The sequence below is a fragment of the Vidua macroura genome, chromosome 14 (assembly GCF_024509145.1).
Source record: "Vidua macroura isolate BioBank_ID:100142 chromosome 14, ASM2450914v1, whole genome shotgun sequence".
In the NCBI taxonomy this organism is placed as follows: Eukaryota; Metazoa; Chordata; class Aves; order Passeriformes; family Viduidae; genus Vidua; species Vidua macroura.
The window spans coordinates 15,809,971-15,825,741 of NC_071584.1; the positions used below are offsets into that span (position 1 = coordinate 15,809,971).

General features: G+C 52.0%; 1 protein-coding gene and 1 long non-coding RNA gene across 2 annotated transcripts in view; one reads left to right on the top strand and one right to left on the bottom strand.

Moving 5' to 3' along the window:
• Positions 1 to 5,967, bottom strand: part of EFNB1 (ephrin B1) — a 44,771-nt gene extending 38,804 nt beyond the window's left edge. Inside the window, exon 1 of the mRNA XM_053990174.1 lies at positions 5,766 to 5,967. Coding sequence (XP_053846149.1) covers positions 5,766 to 5,881 — 116 coding nt within the window. The 5' untranslated portion in view covers positions 5,882 to 5,967. The remainder of the gene's footprint in view (positions 1 to 5,765) is intronic.
• Positions 5,968 to 8,926: 2,959 nt separating this feature from the next.
• Positions 8,927 to 11,071, top strand: LOC128814603 (uncharacterized). The gene is made up of 2 exons (XR_008439421.1): positions 8,927 to 9,298; positions 10,860 to 11,071. It is a non-coding gene; the product is annotated as an uncharacterized LOC128814603 (long non-coding RNA).
• The last annotated feature ends 4,700 nt before the right edge of the window (positions 11,072 to 15,771 follow it).

Here is a 15,771-nt window from a genome sequence, read left to right on the forward strand (position 1 = left end):
CAACCAGAGACAGGATCCCAAGGCTCCGGCACAGGCATGAGCTGAGCTCTGATGCCCCAACTGCAGATGCAATCCGGAGGTTCCAGCATTGCCCTGAGCAGATCAGCAGGGTTCAACCACAGATGGGACCCCGAAGCTCCGGCACAGACATGAGCTGGTGACCAAGCAGGAGACAACCACAAGGGGCAAGAAAACCCCTCCTGAAGGATGCCGGGACTGCACCAACGCTCTCCACAAGCAGCACCACCATCCCTCCTGCTCTCCGGAGCAGGATTCTCTGCCACACCAGCCGACCCAGAGCAAAGGATGGGAAGGGGAAAAGCCTTGGAAAACAGCAGCAAGGAGCTGGGCTCTCCCTCAGCCCTGCACAACAAAAGCCCCACAGCCCAGGCCGCGCATTCCTGCCCAGATGTGACGCCGCGATAGCGCTGAGCGAGTCCTGCTCCTGCTCCCTGATCCCAGCAATCATTAATTAGAGACAGAACGGAATCAGCTTTGTTTCTCCCCACCCTATTCCAGCTGCCAGACTCCAAGTAGCATGTGCTACTGATCGCTCCAAGATGTTTTCCCACTGGAGTCCAGCGCTCCTTGGGCAGACAGGCTTCCCAGCAGTGTGGCCGCTGCTGTGCCAAGGACAGGGCGCACTGCCACAGGGACAGTGAGCACAAAGCTACGGGAAAGCTGGGGGAAAGCTGGGACATACAAATCCTACAGGGAAACAAGGGATCATCCCCACTGCTAAGCCTCTGGTTTACAGGGGACAATCCAAACAGCTCCTGAAAGACGTCATGCAAGGGACTACTCGTGCACTCCAGCTCTTTGCGACCTCCCATGATCCCTAAAAACAGGGACAGGGCTTGGGGGACCCCTGAGCCCCCAGTGAAGCTGTTTGGGGGACCCCCTAAACACCTCGTGAAGCTGCTCAGAGGGACTCGCAGCCCACCTGGCCGCACCACCAAGGGCACAAGCACATCCCACCCTGCCACATACAGCCTGTTTTGGGATAAGGATTCCAGGGAACAGCTTAAACCCCGAAGCGACACAGGAGCTCAGGTGCAGTGGAGGAAAGCAGCCCCTGCCAGCCCTTCCCGGTCAGAACTGGCATGGAAGCCCCATCCAGCCTCACTGCCAGGCACATCCAAGGAGCTGCAGCAGCTGTTTTGCTCCAGAGAAAGCTCCGGCTCCTTTTACAATCAATCAGCCACCCCATCACGGCTCTTTTTTTCTTTTAAAGGAAGCAGTTAAATCCATTTTATGGAATCCAGCGGTATTTACCCGGCTACTGCAAGAGCCGCAGCCCTGCCTTCCCTTTTTTTTTAATTTAAGTTAATGAAATCATTCCCAAACGACCCGCAAGGAGCCCTGGGTGCTCCTTTCCCCCTGGCACAGGCAGAGGGAGAACGCCTCCGGTGAAACGTGGGCTGGGCACGGGGGGGGTTCTGCCTTGTGGGGAGCAGGAACTGGGAGGGCTCCCAAAGGCCTGGCACCCAGCAAAGGGTCCCCCCTCTTCCAAAGGAAACTCCAGCTGGAAAGCAGGCTGCCCAGGCTTGCTTTGCCCAAACCAGCCTTCGGAGATGAAGCCCTGGAAAGGCCAAGGTGCACACAGGGGCCAGAGGATTCTTTTTGGGAACACAGAATCATAGATCCTGGAATGGTTTAGGTTGGGAGGGGACCTTAAAGCCCATCCAGCCCCATCCCCTGCCATGGGCAGAGACATCTTCCACTAGCCCAGGTTGCTCCAAGCCTTGTCCAACCTGGCCTTGGACACTTTCAGGGATGGGGCAGGCACAGCTTCTCTGGGCAAACTGTGGCAGGACCTCCCCACCCTCACAACCAAGAATTTCTTCCCAATATCCAACCTAAACTTCCCATCTTTTTAGTTTAAAGCCATTCTCCACCTCTCAGCCTCAGGAAGGGGGAGTCTCCACAAGTCAGAAACGACTTTTAATTAAAAATAAGCAGCGAGTTTTCCCTAATGCCTAAATCCTGACATCGCGAAGCGCCTCCTGCGCCCACGGCTCCCGTAATTCCATTCCATCTGCTCCAACAAGTGCGAGCCCCCTGCTCCAGAGCTCCAGGCCAGCCCTTCCCCTCGGAAACAGCCTTCCCGCAAGCACTTTGTCCCTCGTAAAACGGCATTAAAAGAGGCAAAGATCTGCCAGGCTTCAACCCCAGCGCTGACAGAATTCCATGGGACACCATCATGTCATTAAAGGCAGAATAAAAATACCACGAAGGATTAGACTTTTGTCTGGGTTTTTTTTCCCCTCTTTCCCTCACCTTTTTTTTTTTTTTCTTAAATAAATGCATTTATTTGGTTTTTAACAAGTTTGGAACTGAGCAAAACTTTCTGGAAGGGGAAGAGGGAAAAGCAGAGGCAAAAGGAGGCATTCTCCGGAGCCGCGTGGATGATGTGTCCCATTTCCCCCACCTTCTTATTAAAATACTTTCTGGGGAGGCGAATTCCAGCCTGAAATGAATTTTCCAAACCATATTTTATTAGGAATGTTTCCCTTTAACGGTCGGTACAGGAGCCCACCAGGGTCAATATTTCTCCCAAATTACAGCTGAGGGAGTTGAGAAAGGATTTAGCCAGAATTCCTCTGGCAATTCCCGGCTGTCCAAGGAGAGCACGCTCCCACCGCCCCCGGCCTGCGCAGCAAAGGGGACAAGTAAATCCCAGAAGCACTTTCCCCAAAGCCCCCCCTTGGACACGATGGAATAAATTAAAGCCATGTTGCCTCTCCAAGCCCCCTTCCAAAGGGCTCTGCAGGCATCCCAGGGAAAGCTCACACAGAGGGTGAGCTCATCCCAAGCACAGGTTTGAGACAATTATCACTTTTTCCAACAAAACCGTTTCTAGGCCTATTTTTTCCCCTTTCAAGACCCAGTATCCTCACAGTGGGAACGGGGTGATGATTTCACCACTGGCTTTGGGACACACACCCAGGAGCCGACCTGGGCTTCCCAACACAGCACACAGCTTAAGCCTGACTTAACTCGATTAGGAAATCATTCCATCTATCGGATGTGTTATCAGCATCCCTCTGATAACACCAGGAGCCCCAGACTCGCTGGTGGAGCTGGAGCCCACAGCTCCCAGCTGCCCAGAAAGGGCAGGAAAATATTTTCCTTATTTACAGCAATCGCACTGAGGCTGGCCGGGCCCGGAGCACCACGCTTACTCCTCGGATCTGTTGGAAAATTCCATTTAGCTGTGTTATTTTTAAAGGCTTTAGCTCTCTTTACTCTAAAAACAAGAGTTAAAGCTCAGCAGAATGGGATGGGGGCTGGCACAGCCCCGGCCTTACCCCAGGAAGGGGCTTGGAAGCCCAAGTAGAGTGGCAAAGGGTTTTTATGGATCTATCTGGAAGATAATCCCAATCCAACCAACAGCAGGAGTCTTCCTGCAGCTGGAGCCGGACTTTGCCCAGCACACCAATCCCCTGACTGGTTTCCTCAACTGGGCTTGCGGGGAGCGGCCGTGAGGAGGCTCTGCCCGATGCCACGCAGCCAGCAAAGCTCGGAGCTGGGAAAGAAAGCGACGGATCCCAAAGACAGATCCCGGACACGAGGATCCGGGGTTGCTCCGCAGGGGCACAGACTGGAGGGATCTGAACGGGATCACGGCCGGGCCCCGAAAGTCTCCACCGAGGCAAAAACACTTCCATGGGTTTTGCCCACACATGTCCCGGCAGAGCCACTTCTGGCTGGAAACGCCGACGTTTCGGGTGCTTTCCACTCTCCCCTGTCCCTGTGGGGATACAGGGATGGGGAAGCACCCACAGGAGCAGCCCCACATGGGATGGCACATTCCCAGAAAGCTGGGTCCAGGACAGACAACCTCTGAGCTCCAAATCCACGGACAAGCGAGAGCAGACAACCACCAAACTCCAAATTCCCAGAGAATGGAGAGTGGACAACCACTGAGCTCAAATCCGGGGTAGAACTGAGGGTGGCAAAGCACCAGGCTCCAAACTGGGGGAAGGAAAAGCACCAAGCTCCAAACAGGAGGAAAACAGGGCAGACAAACACCAAGATCTGAATTTGGGGAGAACAGAGCGGATAACCAGCGAGCTCCAAACTGGGAGAAAACTGGAAGCAGACAAACTCAGATCTCTGATTTGGGGGAAACCAAGGGTGGACAACCCCAATCCCTGAATTCAGGGGCAACTGAGAGTGGGCAACCACCGAGATCCAAACTGGGAGAAAACCGAATCCAGACAACCTCTGAGCTCTGAACTAGGCGTGAACCAAAGGCAGAAACCGCTGAGCTCCAAAAACTGGGAGCAGAAAACCACCAAGCTCCCAATTCGGGAAAACCAAGGAACCCCTCAAGCTCTCCCTGGACACCCCAGGGAGGGACATCTCCAAGGCCACCACTCCAGGGCTCAGTGGGAAGTTCTGGAGCGTCACCCCTGTGCCAGCCAATGGCCACGGCCTCCTCCCAGCTTCCCAGTCCTCAGCAGCTTGAGGAAAAGGCAGGATAAGGAAGGGAAGAGGGGTGACACGGCACCCTCCACCACCAAGCCGGAGCCGCCTCCACCTCCAGCTGCCTTTTCCCAAATAAAAACTCTATTTTCTGGAACCAATTTGCCTGCCCCTCACCAAGCTCACGAATTCAGTGGGGCAACTCCTGAGGGAAAAGGTTCTCTCTGCTCCCAGCCAACTGACACAACTCCCAAAGAAAGGAAAAACACACCGAGGAGAACGAAGTGACGGAGCCGCCGTCCCGGCGCTTCCAGAGCCGGGGACAGGCAAAGTGTGCCTGCAAAGTTCCTTTATCCCCACCAAGAAACCAAGGAAATTAACATTTGCTTGGAATACGTGTCCAGGCAGGAAGGTTGTCCAAATTGTTTCGGTTCTTTCCAACCCTCAAAAAACTCTTTGGATTATTTTTGGGTTATTTTTTCCCTTGAGAAGTGCGGTGGGGAAAAAAAAAAAAAAAAAGTAGGCTAAAAGCAAGAATTTTTTGAAGGGAGAAAGATGTAAGATAAATAAACGTTCTATGATCTACAAGATAAAGCTGAGCAAGGGCCACCGACCCATCCTGACCACCAGCCCCGGCGTAGGGGCGACCAAACACCCCCCATTCCTCCGCCTCCTCCTCGCCCTTCATATTGTTCCTGTACGGCAGCCGTGTCCATATCCACAGATTTATATAAAAATATATAAATTTATAGAATTTAGGTGGCTGTACAGGCGGAGCAGCCCCACCGCCCGCTTTGTTCGGACCCAGTCCGAGGTGGGTGCGGAACGAATCCCCTCGCCTTCCTCCGCGGCTGATTTCGGATGAGAAAACCCAAAAAAAAAAAAAAAATTAAAAAAAAAAGGTAATAAATCCAAACGCTGCAAGGAAGCGGCGATCCGGGGAAAAAAAAAAAAAAAAAAAAAAAAAACCGAGGCGTGAAAAATGAAAAAAAAAAATTCAAATTCAAGAAACAAAACGTGGTTTTCAAAAATAAAAACGGATTTCAAGAGAGGAAAAGCTGCGAGAAGTAAAAGCATAATTAAAAACGGGGGGGAAAAAAAGGAAAGGAGGTTTTTTTTTTTTTTTTGGTACGAAAAGCAGCGCGGCGCCGCGGGTCCGTCCTCAGCCGGGGGTCGCTCCGTCCGCCGCCCGCAGCCTCCAGGCGCGATTTTACCTTAAAAACCTCGCTGTTTCCGCTAAATTCGCATTTAGAACGCGGTTTCGGTGCCTTTTTCCCCGCGGGGGGTGCGAGGCGCGTCCCTCCCGACCCCCCCCCTTCTCTCGCCGCACGTACTTGGGGTTCGCGGAGCTCCACGACACCGGCTCCAGGCTCTTGGCGAGCGGCGCGGCGAGGCGGCACAGGGCCAGCAGGACACCCAGCAGCCACCGCCCGCCGCGGGGCCGCGCCATCGTCCCTCGGCGGCGGGACGGGCCGGGCGTCAGGCGCCCATCACGCTCCGCCGCCGCCTCCTCCCGCTCCGCTCCCCACCCGCCGCCTCCGCCCGCCCCGCACCGACTGAGGCGCCGCCCGCCGCGGCAGCCGCTCTACCCCTCCGCGCAGGCAGCGGCGCGGACAGCCCGCACGGGCGGCCAATGGCTGAGCGGAGAGGGGGGGGGCCTTGCGGGAGGGCACGCCCATTGTGGGTTCTTAAGGGGAGCGCGGAGGATTTTCGGTTTTTTTTCTGCCCCCCCCGTTGCCGGCCGTTGCTGCCGGGTCACCGGGGGAAGGTGAAGAGGCGACAGCGTTGGGGACGAGCTGGCGGAGCGCCGCTCTGGGCGCCGCACCGGCCCGTCCCCATCCCCGCCGAGCCCGTGAGCCCCCCCCGTGCGCGCCGCGCTTGGCCTCGCCCTCCCTTTCAGCCGCGATCCTACAGCGCCCCCCAGCGGACGGCGCCGGCTACGCCCGGAGCGGCGGCGGAACCGAAATATTCCAAATAAATCCGGGATTGGGAGGGGTCTCCAGGGGATTCCCCGGGCTGGGACGGTTTTTCCAGAGGACTGGAGAGTATTTTCATTTTTTATTTAAAAAAACCCAATTTTTTCTATTTTTTATTTTATTTTTTCGGGGGTTTTTCAAAGGTTTTGGTCGTTTTTCCCCATTTTTTAAAAAAAAAATTTCACTTCTTTGACGTTTTGGAGGGTCTCGGAAAGATTTTTGAATATTTTTACTTCTTTCAAAGGGATTTTTAAAGATCTTTCAATATTTTAGGGCTTTTTTCGAGGGTTTTTAAAAATATTTTACATTTTTGGGATTTTTTTTGGAGCGTTTTTAAGTTTTTTAAACTTTTTTTCTGTTTTTTAAAAGATTTCTCAATTATTTTACTTCTTTGAGGGATTTTAAAGTCATTGCTGACTTTTTTTGACTTTATTTAAAGATTTTTTTGAAACTTTTGAACTTTTTTAAGCATTGTAAAATATTTTTTCTTTTACCAGTTCTTTTTAAGATTTGGAGGGATTTTTTTACCTTTTCAGAGGGTTTTAAATTTTTTCCCCCAATTTTTGATTCTTTAAACTTTTTTAATGTCGTTTTTCAGTTTTCTGATTTTTTTTTTTTAGTAATTTGTTGCTTTTGCCATTCTTTTTTTTTTTTTTTTAATTCTTCCAATGTTTCAAGGTTTTCTATTTTTTGAGGTTTTTGCATTTTTTAAAGCTTCTAAAATCTTCTTGATTTATTAATTTTATTTTTTTTTCTTTGGTTTTTTTTAGGGTTTTGTTTAGATTTAGGATGGTTTTTCAGAGTTTTTTTAGATTTAATTTTTTTTTCCAAGTTTTCTTGATTTTTTAAGTCTTTGGAACTTTTTTTTAACGTTTTAAATTTTTTTTTTCATTTCCAGAATTATTTGGAGCTTTTCTTCCTTATTTTTTTTTTAACTTTTTAACAATTTCTTCTATTTTTGAGGGATTTTGAGGTTCTTTTAAAATTTTATTTAAAGTGGATTTTCTATTTCTGTGGCAATATTTTTTATGCGTTCTGGACTTTTTGGAGTTTTTGTAATTTTTGATTTTTTTTTAATTTGGGCTATGAGGAGGGAGGAGCCAAAATCCAGAATTAATTTGCTTCCTATGAAGAAAATCTTTGGAGTCACTTCACTTTCTATTACAGGAACAATAATAAACCCCTTTGGAGTTGGTTTAATTTCTATTAATAAAATAAAAACAAAATAAAATAAAACCCCCTCCCGAGTCTGCTCACTTTTTATTAAGGACATTTTGTAAAAACCCTCAAGTCAGTTCCTTTCTGTTACAAAAATAAACCAACAAATTTTGGCGTCACCTTCATTTGTGTTGAGAAAATTGAAAAACAAACAAAAAAGTCACTTTAGAGTACAAAAATAAACCAAAAACCCCGCCGAGTCCCTTCAGCTTTTATTAAAATAATTCAAATTAAAGCTCGAAAATTCCAAAAAATGGCAGAGTCAGTTCCATTTCTATTGAGAAAATAATAAAAAAATTGTACAATCAGGGTCAAATTGGCTCCATATTAATAAAATTTATTCAAAATCCAAGGTTTTAAATGTGATTTTTTCTGTCTGTTCCATGAAAACCCCAAGCTGGGGGTGGCACGTGGGGTGTGGGGCTCCCTGGTACAGGGAGCAGCGGGATTTGGGCTCCTGGAGCCGTCCTGATCCAGAGGAGAGGGAAACACCTGAGGGACGAGGAGAAAAACCATCCCAAAATGTGATTTTTTAATATGTTCGAGTGCTCAGCTGGGTCCTGGAGAGGGGCCTTGGATCCCTGCCCATTCCCTGCCCATTCCCTGCCCATTCCCTGCCCATTCCCTGCCCGTTCCCTGCCCATTCCTGGGTATCCCTGCCCATTTCTTGCCCATTCCTTCTTTCCCTGCCCATTCCTGGGTATCCCTGCCTTTTCTCTGCCCATTCCCTGCCCACTCCCTCTCTCCCTGCCTGTTCCCTGCCTGTTCCTTCTTTCCCTGCCCATTCCGTGCCCATTCCCTGCCCTTTTCCTCTCTCTCTCTACCCATTCCCTGCCCATTCCCTGCCCGTTCCCTGCCCATTCCCTCTCTCCCTGCCCATTCCCTGCCCGTTCCCTGGCCATTCCCTCCCCGTTCCCTGCCCGTTCCCTGCCCGTTCCCTGCCCATTCCCTGCCCGTTCCCTCTCTCCCTGCCCGTTCCCTGCCCATTCCCTGCCCGTTCCCTGCCCATTCCCTCTCTCCCTGCCCATTCTCTGCCCATTCCCTGCCCATTCCCTGCCCGTTCCCTGCCCATTCCCTGCCCGTTCCCTCTCTCCCTGCCCATTCTCTGCCCATTCCCTGCCCGTTCCCTCTCTCCCTGCCCATTCCCTGCCCGTTCCCTGCCCGTTCCCTGCCCGTTCCCTCTCTCCCTGCCCATTCCCTCCCCGTTCCCTGCCCGTTCCCGCTCTCCTGCCCCTCCATCCCAGCCGATGACATCAGGCCCCGTTGCCATGGCGATGCCGCTCTCCCGGCTCAGGCTCAGGTGGGGCTCGGGAGCCCGGGAATCCTTTGGAAAGGAGGAGGACGATGTCCCCACGGCTCCCCTGTGCCCAACCCCGCCCTGCCCGGCCAGGAGGGCACAGGATCCCTTCGGGATCACTTTGGGAACACTCTGGCATCAGAGCCCGTGGCCTCGCCCCAGCGGGGACGTTTGGTGCTGTGGGGGATGTGGATCCTCGGGATGAGGGGAAGGAGCGGGTGAGGCCGGCACAGGCGAGCCAGGCACGAGCTTCCAAAGGTCACCAATTTATGGAGAGCTCCACAGCACGGCCGCACCTGGCAAAAAATCCAGGAAAAACCCGGGTTGTGGCCTCTGCCCACCCCGGAATGCATCAGCGACACCAAACCAAACACTGGTAAGGTGGGAGAGGCCCCGTGGAACGGGAACAGGTCTCAGCCAGGGCAGTGGGACACTTGGAGAGGTGGGAGAATGGGAAAACTCCTTCCCAGCCCTCCTGGTGTTGTCCCAGCAGGAAACACCTGCCCAGGGAAGTGGAGCACCTGGTTCTCCCACCCAGCCATGGGAAGGAATCAGTGGTGACCGACCAGGGCGATTCCTTGGATGGTTCAGGGATTAAAAAAACCCAATAAATTAAATGGGAAATGGTTCCCTGCCTCAGGTGCACCCATGACACCGGGATCTGGGCTGGGCTCCAGGTGGGAAAAGGAAGGGATCCAGAGCCAGGGGGTTCTGAGCAGATCCAGGGGACCACACACCCCATCCATGCCCAAAATCCCAGGGCATGATCCTTGTGCTTCCATAAGGAGTTCCTGGGATTTCCACCTCCCTTCCCTTTTCCCGGGGCTGGCATGGACACTCCTATGTGGATGTTACAAGTTTTGGGGGACTCAGCTCCCACACAGCTCCATCCTGGGGTGCTGCTCCAGGCTCCCATTCCATGAGGGATCCAAGAGTCACCCACAGGACTCTGGTGTTCCCTCACCTGCAAGTGGTGAGGAACAAGAAAGGACATTGCTGAATTCCCAAATTCCTCACCTTTTTGGGGCCCAGGAGCTGCCTCGTCCCCAGTCCATGCCCCCTTCCTACAATTCCTGCTGTGCCCTTCCCACACCGTGTGGATTCTGGACTCTTGGCTTCCCTCTCCTCTCTCTTCACCTAGAAACCTCATTAAAACATTTTTGGGGATGGTCCGGGCGATTTTCCCCTACCTGCTCCATTCGAAAAGGACTGGACTGGTGACACCCGGCGTCATCCCCAGAATTCCTGGCTCTCCCACCTCCCTCGCTGCTGGCAGAGTCTCTCCGAGCCCAATCAGCCCCTCATCAAGTGATGAGCTGCAGCCCAATGCATTCCACAGCCACTTCACATTTAAATTACCTGAGAAATTTCCGAGCTGGGGAAAAAAAAATAAAAAGAGAGAGAAATGGGATAAAATAGAGGTTTAAAAAAAAAGAAAAGAAAAGAAAAGAAAAGAAAAGAAAAGAAAAGAAAAGAAAAGAAAAGAAAAGAAAAGAAAAGAAAAGAAAAGAAAAGAAAAGAAAAGAAAAGAAAAGAAAAGAAAAGAAAAGAAAAGAAAAGAAAAGGAGAAATTCGGCTGAACACCAGGAAAAAGTGCTTAGTGCAGAAATCTGGGGGATGGTTCCCCCAGGAAAGCGCTGGAGTTATTTAAAGCTCACCTAAATAAAACATCGGTGGGGAATAAACTCCTCTCATCCCACAGGCACCGTGGGACCAGGGAGATATTCCCCCTAAGTGTTTTCTAGGATGAAAGGGATGGGATCCCACCGGGCTGGCACGTGCATCCCCAACACCCTGGCAGAGGCACAGCCCCTCTCCCTGGAAAGTGTTTTTCCAAGGAGCCCTGCAGAGATGGGACCAAAATTCGTGATTAACCCAAATCTCTATTAAAAAAAAAAAAAAAAAAAAAAAAAAAAAGGTGTTTTTTTTTTTTTCAGACATCCAAAAAGCCTTGTACCCATGGAATAACAGCCAGCCAGGCAGGATGGGTGCCAGGGAAACAGAGAAATCAGAGCATCAAAACCAGCAATGAAGGTGATGTCAAGGGTTCGCCTTTCCCGTGATTTATCCCATCATTCCCGCGCTCAGGCTCCGGGAATCTTGCACCTTCTGCAGATGTGCTGCCTGATTAAAATGATGCAACATTTTTTCTGGCTGTGTCATAGGATTTCAATTTAAAAAAAGCCCCATTTTCCACCTGGAAATCCGGGCTCTTCCCACCTGCCCCAAGGGGAGAGGGAAAGGGGGAGCTGGGAGTGTTTAATCCATGGGGAAAGGATAGAACAGGGAAATGCAGCAGCACGAGGCCATGGGGCTCCAGAGGAACATTTTATGGGGCTGAGAAGTCGCTGCATAATAGGCTGGGGAAGGAAGTATTAAAATCTTTAACCGGTTTTCAGAGCCGCGATAATTAAGGTGTTGCAAGCCACAATTGCCTGGAAAAAAAAATCCAAAGGCAGGGAATAAGATTTTTATCGCTTGCAGAAGTGGCCACTCATGGATTTGGGGTTTAAAAAAAAAATTAAAGAAAAATAATAAAACCCTGCAAGAAAGGGAAAAATTCAAAGGTGGCTGAAAAGGGGTTGGGCTGGAGATGGAAAGTGGGAGCTGGGGGAGCAGCTGTCGGCGCTGGGAAGTCAGGGAAGCATTGTCTGGAGTCCAGCACTTTAATCACGAGCTTTAATGGAACTGGAGTAGAGGTTTAATCCTAAACATCCTCACTGGAGCAGCTCCCTTTCCTCCAGACCTCTGGGAAGGGAGGAATATTGGCTTCAATGAATGAGGCCACAGAAATGGGTGAGAGAGGCTGAATTCCCCCCTGGCTCTGCCTTCCCTTCGCTCTCTGGGACAGGACACATCATCCCCCCTCTCCGGCAAATCCATGACTTTGGCTGTGCCCTGGGAAAGAGCAGAGCGCGGCTGAGGGCTGACAAAGGGAGAGGGAAGGGACAATAAAAACCTCAAAAAAAATCCCTGGCAGGCAGCTGGTGCCACCCTAAACATGGAGAGAGGGCAACAGGGGGATCCTGAACATCCAGATATTCCCAGAAAACCAAGCAATGCATCCTAAAAACCCCACCAGAAGTGAATCAGCTCATTCTTGCAAGAACAAAGGTGAAGGGTGAGACGTGCCAGGGAGCTGCCTTTAGCTCTTTGACCATTATTGTTGAAAATATCAGGAAAATGCCTCAAATTGGCTGGAGAAGGAGCAACCCCGAATGGCACAGTGGGGAATTACAAGACGAGTATGGTGGGCAAAGAAACATCTATCGATATATATTAATTTATATATATATATATACCCATGTAATTCTGTAGATAGATATGTGGTTATATATGTATTAGTATATATTTATATGTGGGTATACATGGATTGTATATATTTACACGTGATAAATTAATGTTTGTATTTTAATTTATTAAAAATGTCTATTTTATATACGTTTATATGTTATATATATATTTAATTTATATATATATATATATGAGGTAGCGATATATCCATTGGTGCAGAGCTTGCTGAAGGAGGCAGGAATATCCAAGGGGACACTGCCGAGGTCATTCCTTAACATCTCTCTTAATGACCTGCAAAAGGCACCAGCAGCTCGTTAATGACCTGGCAGCGAAGATAAGCAGCTTGTCGCTGGAATTCCCGCTGAAATTCCCGCCGCTATCCCGGTGTGCGGGGCCGGCCGTCCTTCCACAGGCAGGGAGACATGAAAGGGGCCTAAACAGCCAGAAAGGAGCACAGGAAACGCCATGGTTTTGTTCGCGGGGGAAAAAAAATAAATCTAATCGGGTCTATCTGGGGCGAGTGATTAAAAAGTTGTTGGAGCGGCAGAGCGGTGGCGGCACCTCGGGACAATCCGTGGGGTTTAATATGCAGCTATGCCGGAGCTCTCCTCATCCACCTCTCCCAGGGAAAGCACAAAGTGCATTTTCAGGTCAGCGAGCCAGAGAAAGAAGGAGAAGCCCCAAAAAGGAGCAGAAGCTGGAGGAATGCTGTGTAAGCTGAGATTTTCAAACACATGGATCTGTTTTCTTTGGAGCGGCAGCGGCCGGGGGAAGTCGCAACTGCAGACAAAGCTCCCGCAGGGTTTGAACACCAAAGGAAAAGCGGTGGAGGGTGGAAGAGGAGCAGGAGGTGACCTGGGGCTCTGTCCTACCCCAGGGGGAGTGCCGGGAGCCCGAGGCTGTGCCGGGACACGCGGCTGCCGATGGATGTGCCCGAGGCGTCGCCGCTCCCAGGGCTGTTCCATCACCTGCCGTGGCCTCTGCTCCTCGGCCGGGGTGGAAAATCCAAGTGTTGCTGTCCCCAGGATCAGATCTGCTGTCCCCAGCGTCAGACCCGCTATTCCCAAGGACGGATCTTCCACTCCCAGTGCCACACCTGCCATCCCCAGGGCCAGACCTACCATCCCTACGATGAGACCATCCACTTCCAGTGTCGCAATTTCCATCCTCAGTGTCACAACTTCCATCCCCAGGGTCAAACTCACCGTCCTCAGGGTCAGACCTGCCATTCCCAGGGTCACAGCTCCCATCCCAAATGTCAGACCTGTTCCCCAGTGCCAGACCTGCCGTCCTTAGGGGCAGACCTGCCATTCTCAGTGTCACACCTGCCTCCTCCAGTGTCCCATCTCCCATGCCGAGGGTCACAACTGATACCCAGTGCCAGACTTTCCATCCCCAGTGCCAGGGCTCATCCCCAGTGTCACACCTGCCATTCCCCAGTGTCCCACGTGCCATGGCCAGGACCAGAGCCAGTACCCCGGTGTGACAGCAGGTTCCTGCCAGCTGTCTGCAGAGGTCAGGGAACGCTGTCTGTGGCCACACCGTGCTGCTGTAAGAGGGACCTGGAGGGAGAGGGGTTGGATGGGCTGAGCTCTTCTCCCAGCTCCGAGCGGCAGGCGGCCCCCGGGGCAGGGTCCCGCGGAGCTCCCGGCACGTCCCCACCCTCGTGCCCCGAACCAGCCGGTGATCTCACGTGAATGAGCTCAGAGCTGGCTGCGTCCTGCCAGGATTTACATGGGAGGCTCCAGAGAGTCTGTGTGTACTCACAAGCCTCCCGCCGAGAGCCACAGCTCTCCCCGAGGGGAGGAGGAGCGGGGCTCCCTTTCCTGCTTCCCCACCCTGCCCTGCCAGCTCCGGCTCCTGGCAGCCGGCCTGCTCCGGCGGCCCACGCTGCTTCCCGGGCAGCTGCGGGAGCCGAGACGGGGAGATCCAGCCTCCCTGGACACCTCACTGTGCCCTGCACTCCTCCTGCAATCCTATAGCCCTGCACTCCTGTACCCCTGTGGCCCTGAATCCACGTGGCTTTGCATGGCTGAATTTCTGCATCCCTGCATCCTCAGTCCTGCACCCACACACCCCTAAACTCTTGTAGCCCCTGCAATCCTGTGTCCCTGTGCCCCTGCATCCCTGTATCCTAAATCCCTGCATCTCTGTGCCCCTGCATCTCTGTATCCTAAATCCCTGCATCTCTCTGTCCCTGTATCCCTGCATCCTAAATCCCTGCATCTCTGTGTCCCTGCATCCCTGCATCCTAAATCCCTGCATCTCTGTGTCCCTGTATCCCTGCATCCTAAATCCCTGCATCTCTCTGTCCCTGTATCCCTGCATCCTAAATCCCTGCATCTCTCTGTCCCTGCATCCTGTCTCCACTCTAATCCCCTGCATCCCCACACCTGCACACTTGCACCCCTGCACTCGTATTTCCCGTCATCCCCGTGCCCCTGCAGCCTGTGGCCCTGCCTCTCTGCCTCCCCGGATCCTGTAATCCCCTGCATCCTCTCACCCTACACCCCAGCATCCCCTCCCATCCTGCTCCCCTAATCCCAGCATCCCAACACCACTGCATCCCTGCATCCTCACGTTCCCACACCCCATCCCGATCCCACAGGACCCAGGAGGGGATCCCATCTTCCCACAGAGCACAAGGCTCTGTAATCCTCCCATTTAGGCGGATCATGGCTCTGTGATTCCCACTGGGACATCACTCCATGCCCCACTGCAGGTTTTGGGGATGTTTTCAGCCCCGTGGTGCCGCTGAAGGCTCCCTGTGCAGAGCAGGATGGGCTGAAAGGCAGAAGAGGAAAGTGGAGAAATTCACTTTTATCTCTCAGCAATCACAAAAAGGGATAAACTGAACATCCTGAGCAGTTGCAGTGCTCCTTTTGTGGGGCTGGTAATTTGTGACAGTGAAGATCACTGGAAATATCTTAATTAATGTTTATTTTGATGGCTGTGGAGGTTTGGGGTGACGTGTCCCTGAGTCTGGAGTGGGGAGGGGGGGCAGGGTGGCAGGGGGGAAAAAAAAAGCAGATTTTTTTTTGACTTGCTGCCCAGAACCACAAAAATGCCTTTTAAAGCGTCCCTCCCTCGCCCGAACAGGCTCGTCGGGAGCAGAGCAGAGCTCATGGAAAGAGGAGAGATAGAGAGATAGAGACTCAGAGGAAGGAGGTGAGGGGCAAAGACATGGGAAGGAGACAGACAAACACACACGGAGCAATTTGCATGGTTTATGAGTCTTTGATTCCAGCCTATTTACAACCTGGGCGCTCACACCCCGGTGGGAAGTTGAGAGATTACTGTACTTACCCTCGATTTCGCTTCACATCTTTATCGAGGGATCTCTCTCGCCTCCAGCCAGACTTTAACGAGCTGCAGCTACGGCAGGGGCCGGCCCCGTGCGGCCGAGCCCCTTCCCCGCCTGCTCCCGCAGCCATTCCCGGCTCCGGCTGCCGTTCCCGGCTCCACAGGGACACCCTGGTCATCCAAGGGACCCCTCTGTGGGGGCCAGGGACATTTCGGAGAGACAAGGGACATCCCTGCTCTCCTTTTTTCCCC